The following is a 20988-nucleotide window of genomic DNA, read 5'->3' on the forward strand; positions in this document are numbered from 1 at the left end:
TGGAGACAAGCCTGGTAGAATGAATCAAGCAGAATGGAAGTCAAAAGCACTGTTCTCTTCAGGCAGAGTGTTTTATTTCCCATTTTCTACATTCTCAATCAATCATCTACAGGAACATGGAGATGTGACTAGTGGCTCCAGCTCTCCCACAGAGAGGATGAGGATGAGGGAGGGAGGAAGGAGCGGCTGTAACAATGACACAGATATGCAGATCAAAAAGTCAAATACATTATACTCTGCATGCAGCCATCACTTCAGTTGGAGTTGGTTCTGCAGTGAGCCGCTGTAAAGCAGCACATGTAGGCCTATGGGTTTGAGTAGCAATATCAGTCTACCGAAACCAGTGTGCATATGCCAGACACCCTGATTTATAGATTTCTTAATTCATTCAGAACCACAACGACATTTCAGCTATTTCATGCTTCTGTCTCAAAGATAATTCTGGAATGTATCAATTTAAAGCAGCTTGCATAACGTACAGCATTCAAAGCAATTACAGAATAAACAAAGAGTGTACAATCAGCATGCATCATGCATGCAGTAGATAAGCATTGTGTACTGTGGTGTACAATGGTTTGGGAGTAGACCAAGTGCTGAAAACTAACTTTTCAATGGGGATAAATAATCCCTTTTCCCCTGAATCCATTCCTGAATTTCAATTAGAGAGTGGCTCCACTGAAAAGCAGAGTTAGAGCTTCTGGCTATGGCCTCACAAATTAATTCCAGTCCAAACTGCTCTCATTTATTAACAGGCTTTATTGAATTACATTAGAATGACATGGGAACCATAGAAACGGTCTATAGAAAGGGGCAATTTTGAGTCCATTACTAAAGCCTGACACCAGTTAAACATTTCCCACAGACACTCATAAACCTGACAGTTTGGGCAATAAAAGCCAGTATTACAGCTGTCAGCGGCTGGAAATAGGGCCTTGACTGGGGCCAGCTTGGTCTGGCCTGTCATTTATTTTATCAGGAAGATATTGATCTATACTTCCCTGTGCCCCCTCCCCCTCTCTCTGTCTCTCACTCTTAGACTCACTTGTTCTTTCCTGACTATCCCTCACACTTTTATCAAATATGTTTATAAATATATATTTTTTTTCCCACAGTTGTTCCTGCTATTTTGCAATATCCCTCTTTTTTAACCATGGCAGACAAAACATTCTCATTGCAGAATCTGTCTGTGCTCTCTCTTCACTGATCAGGGAATACCTTGCCAGTGAAAGTGCTAAATGTAAACATTCATGCTGATCAGATTTGTGGAACTGCCTCCTTGCAGGACTATATGACACTATGGGAGAAATGTTGTTTTTAAATGAGCCATTGTTCATTGTTCAATGTTACCTGAGGCAAGCCACACTCCTCCATGCATTTTGACAAGGGTGTACTTGTGCTTGTGTGTGTGAGTGTGCAGGCACCAGTGTGTGGAATGAAAACGTTCCTGCGAAAATGTTCCTGCGAACATCTGCGACTGCCATATGTGTGACAGTATGCTAAGGCAGCTGCACATGGAGATGGCTGTCTGTTGTTAGCATGGCCAGTCAGGAATAATGACTGCTCTCCTGTGTATGACAGAGAGCATACTCAAACAGTATGGACAGCCATTCAGCCCAAACTGACCAAATGTGCCTGCTATGTGCATGCTTCAAACGTCTCTATGGTTATGGCTGGTAGGTTCCAAAATGCCACAGCCCCTCTAGGCTCTGTGCTTCTGTGGTAAGCTCATCAACACAGGGGGAAGTGTCATCCTCTAATTGGCTTGGCACCTTGAGAGGTGATGATTTGAAAGAGCAGAAAGCCCTTTTCCACCACTAATTGGTTATGTTGCATCACATAGAGAGGAGAATGGAAGGATTAATATTATTGGCCTTCCTATTCATGTCTGCCTCACTGAGGCCTCTTATCACAGGGCCTCTCAGTGTGTTTCATTCTATTGTCATTGTCGTCCTGGCTGGGCCTTTACTGCACACACTATTATCCAGGGTGACTCACAAAGGCAAAGCTAATCAGAAGGGCCAAGTACGTTAGGATAGAATGTGTTATTGCTTTCTACACAGAGCTGAAAAGCAATAAAAGCCTCTTCTCTGCTGAGGCACTAGGTATATATTTCAATGTCAAACCTTGAATAGTCATGATTTTTCCTGATTAACACATTTATTCCCTATTTATCAGACCTGGTTGGAACTCTTTAATTGCCTCAAATATTCATAGACTCTGGGGGAAAAGATCTGTACCATAAAATGTGTTGAATGCTGAGAGTGTGTTGGCTTCAGGTGTTGAATGCTGGGGAGTGTGTTGGCTCTGTTCTATCAGGGGTGGTGGAGGTGAGGAAAGAGACGCTGGAGGCACAGATCAACCGACTAGCTGAGCTGATTGGACGCCTTGAGAACAAGGTAAGAACACCCACCCTGCTCAAAAAAAGTATTGTAATTAAATTAAAAAATTACACTAAACAAAAATACAAATGCAACATATAAAGTGTTTCATGAGCTGAAATAAAAGGTCCCAGAAATGTTCCATTCGCATAAAAAGCTTATTTCTATCAAATTGTGTGCACAATTGTGTTTACATCCCTGTTAGTGAGCATTTCTCCTTTGCCAAGATAATCCATCCACCTGACAGGTGTGGGTTATCAAGAAGCTGATTAAACAGCATGGTCATTACACAGGTCCACCTTGTGCTGGGAACAATAGCAGGCCACTCTAAAATGTGCAGTTTTGTCACACAACACAATGCCACCAATATTGCAAGTTTTGCGGGAGCGTACAATTGGAATACTGACTGCAGGAATGTCCACCAGAGCTGTTGCCAGAGAATTTAATGTTAATTTCTCTACCGTACATGGTTTGAGAAAATTTGACAGTACGTCCAACAGGCCTCACAACCACAGACCATGTGTAACCACACCAGCCCAGGACCTCCACAACCCTGCTTCTTCACCTGCGGGATCGTCTGAGACCAGCCACACAGACTGCTGATGAAACTGTGGGTTTGCACAACCAAAGAATTTCTGCACAAACTGTCAGAAACCATCTCAGGGAAGCTCATCTGTGTGCTCATCATCCGCACAAGGGTCTTGACCTGACTGCAGTTTGGCATCGTAACCGACTTCAGTGAGTAAATGCTCACCTTCAATGGCCACTGTCACGATGAATCCCGGTTTTAACTGTATTGGGCAGATTGCAGACAGCGTGTATGGCGTCGTCTGGGTGAGCGGTTTGCTGATGTCAACGTTGTGAACAGAGTGCCCCATGGTGGTGGTGGGGTTATGGTATGGGCAGGCATAAGTTACTGACAGCTAACACAATTGCATTTTATCAATGGAAATTTGAATGCACTGAGATACTGTGACAAGATCCTGAGGCCCATTGTCGTGCCATTCATCTGCCGCCATCACCTCATGTTTCAGCATGGTAATGCACGGCCCCATGTCGCAAGGATCTGCACACAATTCCTGGAAGCTGAAAATGTCCCAGATCTTCTATGGCCTGCATACTCATCAGACATGTCACCCATTGAGCATATTTGGGATGCTCTGCATCGACATGTACAACAGTGTGTTCCAGTTCCCACCAATATCCAGCAATTTCGCACAGCCATCGAAGAAGAGTGGGACAACATTCCACAGGCCACAATCAACAGCCTGATCAACTCTATGTGAAGAAGATGTGTCTCGCTGCATGAGGCAAATGGTGGTCACACCAGATACCGGCTGGTTTTCTGATCCATGCCCCTACCTTTGTTTTTAATCCATACATTAAGGCCTAATGAATGTATTTCAATTGACTGATTTCCTTATATGAACTGTACCTCAGTAAAATCTTTGAAATTGTTGCATGTTGTGATATCTTGGAAAATGCAGTTTGTATTTTCTATTTCGGCATGATCAGCTCAGAAACTTGAAATCACTGATTATCATGACAATTTAGCCCACCCCAGTCATAGACTGTTCTCTCTACTACCGCATGGCAAGCGGTACCGGAGTGCCAAGTCTAGGACAATAAGGCTTCTCAACAGTTTTTACCCCCAAGCGATAAGACTCCTGAACAGGTAATCAAATGGCTACCCGGATTGTTTGCATTGTGTGCCCCCCCCAACCCCTCTTTTTACGCTGCTGCTACTCTCTATTTATCATATATGCATAGTCACTTTAACTATACATTCATGTAAATACTACCTCAATTGGGCCGACCAACCAGTGCTCCCGCACATTGGCTAACCGGGCTATGTGCATTGTGTCCCGCCACCCACCACCAGCCAACCTCTCTTTTACGCTACTGCTACTCTCTGTTCATCATATATGCATAGTCACTTTAACCATATCTACATGTACATACTACCTCAATCAGCCTGACTAACCTGGTATGTAGCCTCGCTACTTTTATAGCCTTGCTACTGTATATAGCCTGTCTTTTTACTGTTGTTTTATTTCTTTACCTATCTATTGTTCACCTAATACCTTTTTTGCACTATTGGTTAGAACCTGTAAGTAAGCATTTCACTCTAAGGTCTACACCTGTTGTATTCGGCACATGTGACAAATAAACTTTGATTTGATTTGACTGAAACTCCTGGACAGCAGTCGTGAGTAGCCTGATTTCATTCCATTGGCTATTGTCCATTTTACTTTGACCTGTCCTGTTTATAGGATGTGGTGTGTTTGTTAACATGTTAATTCATATTTACACTGAAGCACATTTTTATTTCATAGGTCGCCATTTAGGCTATTTAATCAGAAACACTCATGATGTAAAAAAGTGTTTCATGACATTATCATAAATTTGGTCGTCCTGCAGGCTACAGAAAAGGCCACAGAGGCTATATAGTATTTCTACTGTATAGGCTGCTACATGATTTATGTTAGATGACTTTGACGGAGCGTTGGTGGAGTGCCACAGCTCTGCGTCTCTCCAACAGTACCATGGAGAGGTGCACTGGGCATGGACAAGATAAATGTTTCGTGCCCCTGCCTTTGGCAAAGTGGACACTGCTTATCATGGGGCAGCATCACCACTCACCTTAATAGCCCATATGCCACTGGTTGAATAATGTTTCCATTGTTTTGGGCAGAATTATGTGAGGTGATATGTGTTGTTGGAGGTGCGTCTTAGTCAATTTAGCTTGTTAAATGCCACCCTCGTCAATCTGCTGCCCTAAGAGGCTGCCTAATCATGCCTAATGGGCGGGCCGTCCCTGATAGAACCAATCTCTAGCACATCCCATGGTGGCTCGTTAGCGCATCTCCAACCTCACATCCAATCTGTGCTGCACCTCTCAGGCAGGGCTCAACATTAAAACATCTCTAGCACTGGTGCTCCCTACTTGACACACTGCTCGCTTAACCCGGAAGCCAGCCACACCAATGTGTCGGAGGAAACACTGTACAGCTGGCGACCGTGTCAGCGTGCATGTGCCCTGCCCGCCACAAGAAGTCGCTAGAGCGCGATGGGACAAGGACATCCTTGCCGGCCAAACCCTCCCCTAACCCGGACGACGGATGGACAATTGTGCACTGCCTCATGGGTCTCCCAGTCGCACCCAGCTGCGACACAGCCCAGGATCGAACCCGGGTCTGTAGTGACGCCTTAGAATGCTGCGCCACTCGGGAGGCCCAGTGCTCCCTACTTTAAAAAGCTAGGAGCACAACATCACATTTTGGAGTGCCAGAAAAAATGTATTGTACATGTTAAATTTTGATCCTTACTGAACACTTCTGTTTTTTGATTCTACCTGTTGTTTTTGCACTCACCTGGTTTCCCAGGTCCCAGTTCTTCGGCCCTCAAGTCAAATCAAATCAAATCCAATTTTATTGGTCACATACACATATTTAGCAGATCAGGGTTGGAGAGTAACGTATTATGTAAGGGATTAAAAAAACTGTAATCCATTACATTAACAGCAAAAAAAAATATTGTAATCAGACACGACCCTGAGCCTAGTCACAGAGCTATCACAACAACAACCTTGAGTCTAGTCACAGAGCTATCACAAAAACAACCTTGAGTCTAGTCACAAAGCTATCACAACAACAACCCTGAGTCTAGTCACAGAGCTATCACAACAACAACCTTGAGTCTAGTCACAGAGCTATCACAACAACAACCTTGAGTCTAGTCACAGAGCTATCACAACAACAACCTTGAGTCTAGTCACAGAGCTATCACAACAACAACCTTGAGTCTAGTCACAAAGCTATCACAACAACAACCCTGAGTCTAGTCACAGAGCTATCACAACAACAACCTTGAGTCTAGTCACAGAGCTATCACAACAACAACCTTGAGTCTAGTCACAGAGCTATCACAACAACCTTGAGTCTAGTCATAGAGCTAACCAACTGTGCCACACAGGAACACAATCTACATTGCATTCTGGATGGAATGTTACTGATCTGGAAGTTTTGGTGTCAAAATGACACTTGTTGATATTCTGAATCTCAGACTGAGGTATCTATGGCTGTAGTCAGATAGCACGGTAGGTTTTGAAAAAGCAGAAAGGGTGCCAATGAGTGCTGGGGTAAGAATGATGGTAATTATATAACCTGAAATTAGGACACAGACTGTTTATAGTGTAAACATCTGCTCTAATAACTTTCTGTTTCTAGACACTTTCCTCTCCAAATTTATCAGATTACAGATACTTTTTAAAAACTAGATGATTACTTTGAGGATTACTTTTAAATTCAGAAAGGATGTTTGTGAAAAAAAATCTTTGACACTTCTCTGTTTCTCAATGACATTCAAATCAGCATTGAAAAAGGCACAAATTTAAGTTTGTTCCACCTGAGCGAGTCTGACCAGAATTCAGAGACCACTATGATGACACACCAAATGTGTTTGATGGATCGCGGGAAAAGAGCAGGAATAGGCTTTTATAGGCTACAGTCCAAACTATGTCTTCCAATGGTGCAACTGCTGTCGGCATCCAAAGATTATCCAATTTGAATAAACGCATGGAGGTAAGGATGACAGCAGTGGTGTAGTCTATGGCGATACGGATATCACTTATTATGGATATCTCCATAGCTCATTGATGTGAATCACACTGCTGCTCTCTCATTTAGCTATTTACGCCTTTACGGATTGTGGTTGTTGTGGATGGTTGTTCACAAATCTAAATGTGTATTTAAACCCAATAATGGTTGAATTCAAGAAGTTTAAGCTGATTATCAATCATTGTTTTTGAAACCAGTGGAATGCCAGTGAAAATGCGCTCTTGCAAAAGCTACATAGTGCAGATCCCAGCCTATGGAATAAAAGTGGGGCTTTTATTGCTCAATCTAATTCATAATGAATATTTTATTTTTTAAGGCTGTCAAAAGTGTGCGAGTTTGAGCATGTGGCCTATAGACACATGCTCAAACTCGCACAGTTTTGGCACACTTAAAGGGGCAATCTTTAGTTGCTACATCCATTTTTGGACTTATAAATTATATATATATATTCTTCAAGAATCAATGGATATATGGATATATAATGGATATATATATATTATCAGCATCCTTGAAGAATATAACTTATAAATGCCTCATGAGCTAAGTTCAACTGTTACACTCCATGAGAACCAAAAAATAAGCTTGTTTTCCCCCAATGTTTGTAAACATTGTAAATTTTATAGCCTATGGCATAGTTAAAACAATCATTTTGATATCACCATAGCTCTGTCTATCAATCTGAGCGTGGTTACATTTCTCCAGGTCCATCCCTCAGCGTTTTACTAAAACAGATGCGGGGCGTCCATTTTGTTATTGTTTCATCTGTGGATGTGCCCTTTAAACAGCTGTATATTACCAAGATATCAAAGTGTCATCAACAAAAAGGTGAACAAGAGGCCAATAGCAAATGCAGCATATGACGTTCATTTTTACATGGAAATAGCACTTTTCAGTAGCACTCAAAGCATGCAATTCCATGAGCGCATCATTTATTTTTCATCTCGAATCAATGAGCCCAATCAGTCCTCCAAGACAACAAAATCATAAACAACAGAGTTGTTCTGGCTAACAAGTCCTTAGATTTGGGGTTATGCTCAGGTAAAACAATATTATTGAAGATCAAGGGGTATGACATTTATTGGAAGGACTGGAATTCTAATAGACTTTGGTTTTTAATGTAAATATATAATTTAATCGTATTATTACAGTACCAGTCAAAAGTTTGGACACACCTACTCATTCCATTACATTGTAGAATAATAGTGAAGGCATCAAAACTATGAAATAACACATATGGAATCATTTGTAACCAAAAAATGGTTAAACAAATCAAAATATATTTTATATTTGAGATTGTCACAACACAACACAATTCTTCAAAGTGGCCACCCTTTAACTTCATGACAGATTTGCTCACTCTTGGCATTCTCTCAACCAGCTTCATGGAATGCATTTCAATTAACAGTTGTCCCTTGTTAAAAGTTAATTTGTGGAATTTCTTTCCATCTTAATGAGTTTGAGCCAATCAGTTGTGTTGTGACAAGGTAGCAGTGGTATACAGAAGATAGCCCTATTTGGTAAAAGATCAAGTCCATATTATGGCAAGAACAGCTCAAATAAGCAAAGAGAAACGACAGTCTAATAATTTCTTTAAGACATGAAGGTCAGTCAATCCGAAAAATGTCAAGAACTTTGAAAGTTTCTTCAAGTGCAGTCACAAAAACGATCAAGGACTATGATGAAACTGGCTCTCATGAGGACCGCCACAGGAAAGGAAGACTCAGAGTTACCTCTGCAGCAGAGGATAAGTTCATTTAGAATTACCAGCCTCAGAAATTGCAGCCAGAAATAAATGCTTCACAGAGTTCAAGTAACAGACACATCTCAACATCAACTGTTTAGGGGAGACTACTTGAATCACGCCTTCATGGTCGAATTGCTGCAAAGAAACCACTACTAAAGGACACCAATAAGAAGAGACTTGCTTGGGCCAAGAAACACGAGCAATGGACATTAGACCGGTGGAAATCTGTCCTTTGGTCTGATGAGTCCAAATTTCAGATTTTTGGTTTCAACCGCCGTGTCTTTGTTAGACGCAGAGTAGTTTAATGGATGATCTCTGCATGTGTGGTTCCCACCGTGAAGCATGGAGGAGTAGGTGTGATGGTGTGGGGGTGCTTTGCTGGTGACACTGTCTGTGATTTATTTAGAATTCAAGGCACACTTAACCAGCATCACTACCACAGCATTCTGCAGCGATACACCATCCCATCTGGTTTGCGCTTAGTGGGACTATCATTTGTTTTTCAACAGGACAATGACCCAACACTCCTCCAGGCTGTGTAAGAGCTATTTGACCAAGAAGGAGAGTGATGGAGTGCTGCATCAGAAGACCTGGCCTCCACAATCACCCGACCTCAACACAATTCAGATGGTTTGGGATTAGTTGCACCACAGAGAGAAGGAAAAGCATCCAACAAGTGCTCAGCATATGTGGGAACTACTTCAAGACTGTTGGAAAAGCATTCCAGGTGAAGCTGGTTGAGAGAATACCAAGCGTGTGCAAAGCTGTCATCAAGGCAAAGGGTGGCAACTTTGAAGAAACTCAAATCTAAAAGATATTTTGATTTGTTTAACACTTTTTTGGTTACTAGATGATTCCATATGTTATTTCATAGAAAATGTCTTCACTATTATTCTACAATGTAGAAAATAGTAAAAATAAAGAAAAACCTTGAATAAGTAGGTGTGTCCAAACTTTTGACTGGTACTGTATATGTAGTAGAAAGTGATGGGTTGGAAGAAGCCTACATAACCAAGCCATAAAGTAAAATGTAACATCCATATATGGCAAGCTATGTAAACTTTAACATTGATTTATCCTGCAATAGATATTGTTCAATTGGTAATATACATTGTTGTCTTCTCTTGAGGGGAAAGTAATCTAAAAGTAACTGAATGTAATCATATTACATTACTGAGTTTGGATAATCCAAAAGTTACATTACTGATTACAATTTTGGACGGGTAACTGTGACGGATTACATTTAGAAAGTAACCTACCCAACCCTGTAGCAGATGTTATTGCAGGTGTAGCGAAATGCTTGTGTTCCAAGCTCCAACAGTGCAGAAATATCTAACTATTCTCAACAATATACACAAATATAAAAAAATAAGTCGGAAGTTTACATACACTTACGTTGGAGTCATTAAAACTCGTTTTTCAACCACTCCACAAATTTCTTGTTAACAAACTATAGTTTTGGCAAGTCGGTGAGGACATCTACTTTGTGCATGACACAAGTAATTTTTCCAACAATTGTTTACAGACAGATTATTTCACTTATAATTCACTGTATCACAATTCCAGTGGGTCAGAAGTTCACATACACTAAGTTAACTGTGCCTTTAAACAGCTTGGAAAATTCCAGAAAATTATGTCATGGCTTTAGAAGCTTCTGATAAGCTGATTTCCATAATTTGAGTGAAGGGGAGGTGTACCTGTGGATGTATTTCAAGGCATACCTTCAAACTCAGTGCCTCTTTGCTTGACATCATGTGAAAATCAAAAGAAATCAGCCAAGAACTCAGAAAAACAATTTTAGACCTCCACAAGTCTGGTTCATCCTTGGGAGCAATTTCCAAATGCCTGAAGGTACCACATTCATCTGTACAAACAATAGTACGCAAGTATAAACACCATGGGACCACACAGCCGTCATACCACTCAGGAATGAGACGCGTTCTGTCTCCTAGAGATGAACGTACTTTGGTGCGAAAAGTGCAAATCAATCCCAGAACAACAGCAAAAGAGATGCTGGAGGAAACAGGTACCAAGGTATCTATATCCACAGATAAACAAGTCCTATATCGACATCACCTGAAAGGCCACTCAGCAAGGAAGATGCCACTGCTCCAAAACCGCCATAAAAAAGCCAGACTACTGTTTGCAACTGCACATGAGGACAAAGATCGTAGTTTTTGGAGAAATGTCCTCTGGTCTGATGAAACAAAAATAGAACTGTTTGACAATAATGACCATTGTTATGTTTGAAGGAAAAAGGGGGAGGCTTGCAAGCTGAAGAACACCATCCCAACCGTGAAGCACGGCGGTGGTAGCTTCATGTTATTGGGGTGCTTTGCTGCAGAAGGGACTGGTGCACTTCACAAAATAGATGGCATCATGAGGTAGGACAATTATGTAGATATATTGAAGCAACATCTCAAGACATCAGTCAGGAAGTTAAAGCTTGCTCGCAAATGGGTCTTCCCAATGGACAATGACCCCAAGCATACTTCCAAAGTTGTGGCAAAATGGCTTAAGGACAACAAAGTCAAGGTATTGGAGTGGCCATCACAAAGCCTTGACCTCAATCCTATAGAACATTTGTGTGCAGAACTGAAAAAGCGTGTGCGAGCAAGGAGGCCTACAAACCTGACTCAGTTACACCAGCTCTGTCAGGAGGAATGGGCCATAACTCACCCAACTTATTGTGGGAAGCTTGAGGAAGGCTACCCAAAACTTTTGACCCAAGTTAGACAATTTAAAGGCAATGCTACCAAATACCAATTGAGTGTATGTAAACTTCTGACCCACTGGGAATGTGATGAAAGACATAAAGGCTGAAATAAATCATTCTCTCTGCTATTATTCTGACATTTCACATTCTTAAAATAATGTGGTGATCCTAACTGACCTAAAACAGGGAATTTTTACTCAGATTATATCTCAGGAATTGTGAAAAACTGAGTTGAAATGTATTTGGCTAAGGTGTATGTAAACTTCGGACTTCAACTGTAAATATTAGGACGAGCAATGTCGGAGTGTCATTGACTAAAATACAGTAGAATAGAATACAGTATATACCAATGAAATGAGTAAAGCAGTTTGTAAACATTGTTAAAGTGACTAGTGTTCCATTATTAAAGTGACCAGTGATTCCATGTCTATGTATATAGGGCAGCAGCCTCTAAGGTGCAGGATTGAGTAACCGTGTGGTAGACAGCTAGTGATGGCTATTTAACAGTCTGATGGTCTTGAAATAAAATCTGTTTTTCATTCTCTCAGTCCCAGCTTTGATGCACCTGTACTGACCTCGCCTTCTGGATGATAGTGGGGTGAACAGGCCGTGGCTCGGGTGGTTGATGTCCTTGATGATCTTTTTGGCCTTCCTGTGACATTGGGGGCCGTAGGTGTCCTGGAGGGCAGGCAGTGTGCCCCCGGTGATACGTTTAGCAGAACACACCACCCTCTGGAGAGCCCTGCGGTTGCAGGTGGTGCAGTTGCCGTTTCAGGCCGACAGGATGTGCTCAATTGTGCATCTGTAAAAGTTTGTGAAGGTCTTAGTAGCCAAGCCAAATTTCTTCAGCCTCCTGAGGTTGTTGCGCCTTCTTCACCACACTGTCTGTGTATGGGGACAATTTCAGATCGTCAGTGATGTGTACGCCGAGGAACTTGAAGCTTTTCACGTTCTCCACTGTGGTCCCGTCAATGTGGATGGGGGCGTGCTCCCTATGCTGTCTCCTGAAGTCCACGATCAGCTCCTTCGTTTTGTTGATGTTGAGGGAGATGTTATTTTCCTGGCACCTCTCTGCCAGGGCCTTCTTTTCTTCATTGTTGGTAATCAGGCCTACTATGGTTGTGTCATCTGCAAACTTGATGATTGAGTTGGATGCGTGTGTGGCCAGTCATGGGTGAACAGGGAGTACAAGAGGGGGCTGAGCACGCACCCTTGTGGGGCCCCTGTGTTGAGAATCAGTGAAGTGGAGGTGTTGTTTCCTACCTTCACCACCTGGGGGCGGCCCGTCAGGAAGTCCAGGATCCATTGAAAAATGGAGTCATGATCTGATTTTCCAAAGGTAGGGCGGGGGAGGGCCTTGTAGGCATCCTGGAAGAGAGAATAGCACTGGTCGAGTTTTTTCCCAGCGTTAGTACTACAGTCAATGTGTTGATAGAACTTCGGTAGCGTTTTCCTCAAATTTGCGCATATCCTTTAATCCTCAGCTACAATAAATGTGGCCTTAGGATATGTGGTTTGCATAATCTCCAGTGTAGTTCCTTGAGGGCCGTCATGGTATCGGCTTGAGGGGGAATATACACAGCTGTGACTATAACCAATGAGAATTCTCTTTGCATGTAATACGGTCGGCATTTGATTGTAAGGTATTCTAGGTCGGGTGAACAAAAGGACTTGAGTTTCTGTACGTTATCAGAATCACACCATGAGTTATTAATCATGAAACATACACCACCGCCCTTCTTCTTCCCCGAGAGTTCTTTATTCTTGTCTACACGATGTACTGAGAACCCAGCTGGCTGTCTGGACAGGTGACAGTATATCTGGAGAGAGCCATGATTCTGTGAAACAGAGTATGTTAGTCCCTGATGTCTGTCTGGATGTAGACCCTCGCCCTGAGCTTGTCTACTTTATTGTCCAGGGACTGAACATTAGCGAGCAATATACTCAGAAGCGGTGGATGGTGTGCCCGCCTCCTGAGTCGGATTAGAAGTCCACTCCGAATACCTCTTCTCCGCCGGCGGCGTCTTGGAGCAGACTCTGGAATAAGTTCAATTGCTCTGGGGGGTGCGAACAAAGAATCCAATTCGGGAAAAACGTATTCATGGTCGTAATGCTGGTGAGTTACCACCACTCTGATATCCAAATGTTATTTCCGGCTGTATGTAATAACACAAAAAAAACATTCTGGGCTAATAATGTAAGAAATAACACACAAAAAAAAGAAAATACTGCAAAGTTGCTTAGGAGCTAGAAGCAGAGCTGTCATGTCTGTCGGCACCATCTATTACCCACCAGCACTGACATTGAACAGCCCAGGCCTATATGAATTCTAGCTACTTCTGAAGCACATGTTGTGCCATCGAAGCTCATTTGTAACTCTGTAAATACATTTGTTTATTATAAAAAATGTAAAACTCTTCATAAAAATACTTATCATTGAAATTAAAAAGACATTTGTGGAATATTAGGTTTCTACATTATGTAAAAGCACAAATTTGAGATGATTACATTAAAAATTGTACACTGCCTTTTTAAGAGTGTCAAGTTTGTGACTACAACATGCAAGTGATCAGTCATTCATTTATTCATTGCTATGACCATTGATCTCCTGAAGAAGCTATCCCTTTTCCATTCTTACTGTGCCCCCAAATGTTCGGATATACTACTGGTAAAGTTATCAGGTTGCTAGCTAGCTAGCTAATGAGGTAATTAACTTGACTGAAGAAGATATAAAAAAAGTTTTTTAAAAAAAGGTCAAGGGCCATAAAGTCCAAATTGTCTATATTGTAAAAATTCATGAAAATTCTTAATTTAAGGTTAGATTTAGGCTTAATGTTCGCAGTGTGGTTAAGGTTTAAAAAAATCTGATTTTAAGAAGATAAATTGTATAAATAAGTGGGGTTTATGACTTTGTGGCTGTGGGAATTAGTGACGACCTTTTAGAACGCAATCCGCAATAGGAAGATGGTGGAAAGGGAAGGGATGAGAGAAGAGAGTGAGGGAGAGCAAAAGAAAGAGACAAAGAAAGCAATTATAGAGCCCTGACATCCAAACTATTGCAATATGTCTTGCTATTTCTTTCACTCATCCCTCCCTCTCTCCCTTGCACTCTTCTTCTCCCTCATGCCCTCTCCCCTTCTCCACGCTGTCTTCCCTCACTCATTCCCTCAGGCTTTATCTGTGTCTCTCTCTCTCTTTCATTCTCTCTCCTCTCTCACTCGCTCCGCTCTTTGTCTCTCTCCGTTGCCCATGTCTTGTATGCAGTGAGCATGGTAGACTAATGGAGTCTCCAGTTAATTCTGTTGTATCTGGCAGGCAGGCAAGTTCTTATTGCAGCAGCTAAGAATAGCTGAACAGTTTTATTCCACGCTCGATGAAGCGCCCCTGAGAGAACAAGGAAGGCACTGTCAGATCCCAGTGAAGATTCCTAAAGGGAGGATTTTTAGGTCTTCCTAGGGAGACCTTCTGTGTCACAGGGCTAGTCAACTGTACTGCACGTCTGGCGGGATGGATTTGGTGGAATCAGACAAACGTTCCCTCACAGAAAATGTGTATTCGCAGCGGGCTGCGCTGTTTGCCACAAGTGCTTATTATCCATGTTATGGGAGAGGGGCTGTACAAATTTATGGATGTGGAAAAAATGTATCACAAAAGTGTTTCGAACAGAGTGAGAATCTTGTTTACTGGATGCCGGTATGACTAACATGCATTGCACAAATTGAGTTGTCTTCTGTCTCACGAGATCAAAGTAGTAGTCCCCTCAGCTATGTCCATGCTATCACCGTCTGTGATTGTAGTCATGAATGTACTTTTCTGGATTTCTCCTTCAAACCAGGCATATGCTTTAAATTTGTTAGTCCCATATATTGTGACTTATTTGCACACACTGAATGCCCTGATTGCTATAGTTATGTCTGATCTAGTCATTGTATATTTTTAGCGGGATGATTTTAACCAGAGGTGACCTCAAGCCCATCCCAGATGTGTGAAGGATCCTTGTCATCAGAGCTCTTGTTATCTTTAGAATGCTGTGGAATGCTGTAGAGTGCTCGCCTGCTGGTTCAGGAAGCATCATTTCCTTTCCCCGTTGTGTCATTATAAATGCCTCAATCACCGTGGCAACTGGAGCACCAGCATCCTTTCTTTCTCCAGCAGCCCTCATATTGCTACAGATGAAGGATACTAATTTGATCACTATTTTGTTGCTGAGAATTTTCCTGCACAGCAGGAAAATACAAACTTGTAGTGTATTTTCAATAACCAAAAATATAGTATTTTCACCTTTTTGAAGCTGGTGTATAAAACCGGAAGTAAAAGATACAAAGAAGAAACTTAAGAACGAGAAGCATAGAAATAGCGCACAAAGAACAGATCTGCAGCTTCTTAGACTAGCTTTCAACGAGAATGACAGATCTATAACTCACATGTCTATGTGAATTTGGTCGGGTCATTACATATTGCAGCCTTAATTATAATCCACATCATAATTCACACTTCCTGTTGCTGCAGGATTATTTTTCTGCTGTAATTTAGCAGACTGGCTCAAATTAAGATCCTACATCTGTACAGTATCTGGTGCTGTATGAAAGATAATCCAGGGTCTCAACCCACATTCAGACACATCTGCGTTAAGTCTGTTCATCATTATGCACCAATGTACACTCAGTAAGACATTTGTCGGAAGGAAACTGCTATACAATACAGTGTTTCACTCCACTCCCATCGGATAGATGAGAGTAGCTTCAGAAACACCACAGAATGTGAATTTTTTTTAGTTTTCAATAGTTGCAGTCCATAACTTACTCATCACAGTTTGTCTCATGTAATGTATTGGCTCTGTCTTATGTGGCCTCCTGTAAACTAGATTTCAGATGAATAGGCCACAGAATGCCTGCATTGCTAATGGCATTGTAACTTTACTCAGTTGATCCAGGCAACTTTCTCCTATCACTGCTTTAAATTCTGCTTTAAATTCTCAGCAACAAAATAGTGATCAAATTAAGATCCTTCATCTGTAGCATTTTGAGGGCTGCTGGAGAAAGAACGGATGCTGGTGCTCCAGTTGCCACGGTGATTGAGGCACTTACAATGACACAACGGGGAAAGGAAATGATGATTCCTGCACCAGCAGGCGAGCACTCTACAGCATTCCACAGCATTCTACAGACAACAAGAGCTCTGATGACAAGGATCCTTCACACATCTGGGATGGGCTTGAGGTCACCTCTGGTTAAAATCATCCTGCAGATAATATACAATGACTAGATCAGACATAACTATAGAAATCAGGGCATTCAGTGTGTGCAACTGAACCCAAAAACGATATTTTGGTTTTGGTTTCATTAGTCCGTTGTTGATATAGTCCCAAAATGTTTTCTATGTCATCAAGTTTTCAAGATATGTAACTTTCTAAGTACAGAAATACAGCCGGTAGGATGCTGTCTTTCCGTATTTTGAAAGTTATACATTTTGAAAACTTGATTGCTGACATTCAAAACATTTTGGGACTATGTTATCAATGGACTAATGAAACAAATACCAAAATATTGTTTTGGGGTGTTATTTTCCTTCATTATGTGATTGGAAATATAGCTCTGTAATACAGTGATGGGTTTTTCTGGGCTTGACATTTTCCTGCAGTCGGAGATGCTCATCTCTGATTAAGATCTCTGTGATTCTATATTAAATGGTTTATAAGGCCGTTCCACATTATACTATATGATAGCTACCCTCTCTGCAGTGTAACATTTTCCTCAACAGATCTGTGAGTATATTAGCGAGCTAAGCGATATAGCGTGTCACAGTATCCAAGGCAGATTTCTGCTCAAATAGAAAGCAAACATTTCCTTCATTTATTGCCTACCTCATGCCTTTTGCACACACTGTATATAGACTTTCTTTTTTTCTACTGTGTCATTGACTTGTTTATTGTGTTATTGGCTTGTTTATTGTTTACTCCATGTGTAACTCTGTTGTTGTCTGTGTCACACTGCTTTGCTTTATCTTGGCCAGGTCGCAGTTGTAAATGAGAACTTGTTCTCAACTAGCCTACCTGGTTAAATAAAGGTGAAATAAAAAATTAACAAATTACATTAAAAATCTGTTCTAGAAACAAATAGGGGGATAGTTTGACAGTTTGTTAACTGTAATAAAGAGGTAATAAAGCAGCAATAAAAGTATAATTCATGACCCCCTTAGTTACTGCAGTTTTTATTAACTTCTCAACTAATAGCTAACTACTGGAACTACACACTACTTTTTTAGAAAAAATTAAATATAGATGAAGTAAGCAAGAGTTTCCTTTATTTCTCGGCATTAGACCTGCCTAATTCTTGCTTGAAACACTTTTTGTGTGCCTAATTCTAACTTTTTGTGTTTTATAGGCTAAATTACACATTCTGTTAACATCTGACTCCAGAGTGAACTGTTCTTGCAATTTGTAGTCCATGACATTTTAGATATAGATATGATCATTTTTCACTAAGTAGTTTGGTTGTAGTTAACAACTTTTCCAAAGTAAGTTTAGTTAAGTAAAGTGTATTTTTATTAAGGGTAGCTGTAGTGTAGCTTAACTTATTTCAGTGTGAAGTAATTGGTAGCTTGGTAAACTACATTTTCAGAGTAGCTTCCCCAACACTGATATTCATTCAGCTTAGTGATCAATTGTCATCAGAACAGTATCAAGGCAAGTCTTGAGTTCGGATTAAAAGAAACAGGCATTATTTCTGTACAATTGCAAATAAGAAATATGAGGTGGAAAAAAACCTGCCCACCTGGGTGTGTGCAGTGCAGAGTAGGGTGCCTCTGTTCCACTGCAGTTTAGGCTTAACACTAATCCACTTGTGGTTCTTGTGTTTTGGTTCTTGTTGCAGACAGTTTGGTTTGACCTGCATCAGAGGCTAACAGACACTGATGGCACAGCCAGCGCAGTAAGTAGCATATTTATGCCTGAGAGCCTGGTAGGGGGGCACGGTTTGGCTGTGGCACTGCGGGGGGTTTGCTGCTCCACCCTTAGCTACCCCTCACTACCCCTCACAACCCCCAAGCTGGGAGCTCCATTCTGAAGCTCCCAGCTTGCACAGAGAATCATTGGCATCTCATATCCACCTCCTTTCAAGCAGAAAGCAGCCAAGAAGATGACTTATCTCCCTGCATGAAAAGCATGAGTGCATGTTATTTATCTTTTCTTATCAAAGTGGTCAGACTCAGTGCTTGAGTTCAAATTAAGTATTTTAAGTGTCTCCCATGGGTGGTTATTTGACCCTGAAACCTCAGGGCAAACATACATTCTGTTCATATTGTTGTTATGGCCTCATGCTTCCATATTAACAATTGTTAAACAGTTTGAACAGTTTCCTACAGTATAGCTAAGTTATTTATCTTTCAATCCGAAACATGCTTAACAAAAAAACTAAATACTCATATGTCGCTATACAGTTTGTGTAGTCTGCAACAAGCATACTCTCCAAATGCCAAAATGGTATTATGCTCTTATGACCCTTTCATTATTATTTTTTACTGAAGAGACAAAAGTTTCTCCATCTGGTTCTTGAAATATATATCCCTCCGTCAGCATGCCTGTATGAGATGTGGATGCAGTGGCTTGTAGAACTGTCACCATGAGTAAGACGGAGAGATGGCAGTTCACACAGGGACAATCAGAGGTCTGATGAATCTGAGGAATAATATAGGGACTGGTGTCTTTATCTGAGCATCAGTGCAGTTCCCCTGCTCACTCCTAGGGTCCTACTGCAGCAGTCCACTGGCAGCACCTGCTCTGAATCTGAACCAAGCCGCCCGGAACCTGCCTCTGATTGACTTCTGCCTTATTGATGCTTGAGGGATCCAAGCAAATTGAATCATTCCTTTTCTCCCATGAATCATTGTCAGCGTCTAGAGCTATCATTTGCTCTCACAAATAGGATTAGAGCAGGCTTCACCTGTCAGCTGGGCCAGTCTGATTGGTGTGGAGCTGCATGTGCGCTTGTGTGCCCAATGCTCAATGGGGGCACATTAGTAGGCCCGACGGGTATTCTTAAAGTGGGAGAGAAGATTGAACCTTTTGACCCACCATACTCTCAGCAGGGTTTTCTTGGTGCTGTGAGCACTACTGCAAGTGATTCACTCAGCATACAATCAAGAATAGAAAGATTGAATCTAAAGTCATGTTTTCTACAACAGCACGCACAGTAGAGGTGCCAGAGTTCACCATCCACATTTGAAATGCCTTGAAATAGCTTACTGAGTATCCTTGCTTGCAATTGCTCTTAGAAAGCATTTTGTATGGCATTTTGATATTAATGCGGTACCATTGCTGTATGTGTATTATGCAGTGTTCCTTAATATAAATACCTAACTCGTTCCAGTAATTTCCCCCTCCTCTCCAGCACCCAGGTCACACATACACTACTGTTCAAAAGTTTGGGGTCACTTAGACATTTCCTTGTTTTTGAAAGAAAAGCACATTTTTGGTCCATTAAAATAACATCAAATTGGTCAGAAATACAGTGTAGATATTGTTAATGTTGTAAATGACTGTTGTAGCTGGAAACGGCTGACTTTTAATGGAATATCTACATAGGCGTACAGAGGCCCATTATCAGCAGCCATCACTCCTATGTTCAAATGGCATGTTGTGTTAGCTAATACAGGTTTATCATTTTAAAAGGCTAATTGATCATTAGAAAACCCTTTTGCAATTATGTTAGCACAGCTGAAAACTGTTGTTATGATTAAAGAAGCAATAAAACTGGCCTTCTTTAGACTAGTTGAGTATCTGGAGCATCAGAATTTGTGGGCTCGATTACAGGCTCAAAATGGCCAGAAACAAAGAACTTTCTTCTGAAACTCGTCAGTCTATTCTTGTTCTGAGAAATTAAGGCTATTCCATGTGAGAAATTGCCAAGAAACTGAAGATCTGGCACAGCGCTGTGTACTACCCCCTTCACAGAACAGCACAAACTGTCTCTAACCAGAATAGAAAGAGGAGTGGGAGGCCCCGGTGCACAACTGAACAAGAGGACAAGTACATTAGAGGGTCTAGTGGCAGCTGGCAGCTTCATTAAATAGTACCCGCAAAACACCAGTCTCAACATCAACAGTGAAAAGGCGACTCCGGGATGCTGGCCTTCTGATCAATTTGATGTCATTTTAGTGGACAAAAACAAATGCTTTTCTTTAAAGAACAAGGACATTTATAAGTGACCCCAAACTTTTGAACGGTAGTGTAGATATGAGTAGGGTCTGATTATTAGCTCTTTGATATCCCTTAGTCTCTATTTAATGACATGATTCCAATGTATTGTGCCACAGCTAATGATGCTCAGGCTTCTGTTTTCTTGCTGTATTGTGATTTTCAATAGCCAAGCATTTCCATTTTACATATTGATTGCCTGCTTAGAAATTGCAATGTTTTGTACATGTTTGCCTAGAGGGGGTGGCAATGTTGGAAAATATTTGTTATTTACTTTTATTTACATAAAATGGGGGTGTGATGCATGCCCTCAAGAAGCACTCGGTATGCAGCAACCC

At 41.3% G+C, this 20988-nt stretch overlaps 1 protein-coding gene across 2 annotated transcripts in view; it reads left to right on the plus strand.

Moving 5' to 3' along the window:
* LOC115196791 (N-terminal EF-hand calcium-binding protein 2-like) overlaps window positions 1–20988 on the plus strand; it is a 131579-nt gene that overhangs the window by 92480 nt on the left and 18111 nt on the right. Inside the window, exons 8-9 of one of the 2 annotated variants that reach the window (XM_029757701.1) lie at window positions 2317–2396; window positions 18330–18386. In XM_029757701.1, coding sequence (XP_029613561.1) covers window positions 2317–2396; window positions 18330–18386 — 137 coding nt within the window. The remainder of the gene's footprint in view (window positions 1–2316; window positions 2397–18329; window positions 18387–20988) is intronic. The other variant, XM_029757702.1, reaches the window with a different exon arrangement.

Source organism: Salmo trutta, chromosome 7 (assembly GCF_901001165.1).
Source record: "Salmo trutta chromosome 7, fSalTru1.1, whole genome shotgun sequence".
Taxonomy (NCBI): domain Eukaryota; kingdom Metazoa; phylum Chordata; class Actinopteri; order Salmoniformes; family Salmonidae; genus Salmo; species Salmo trutta.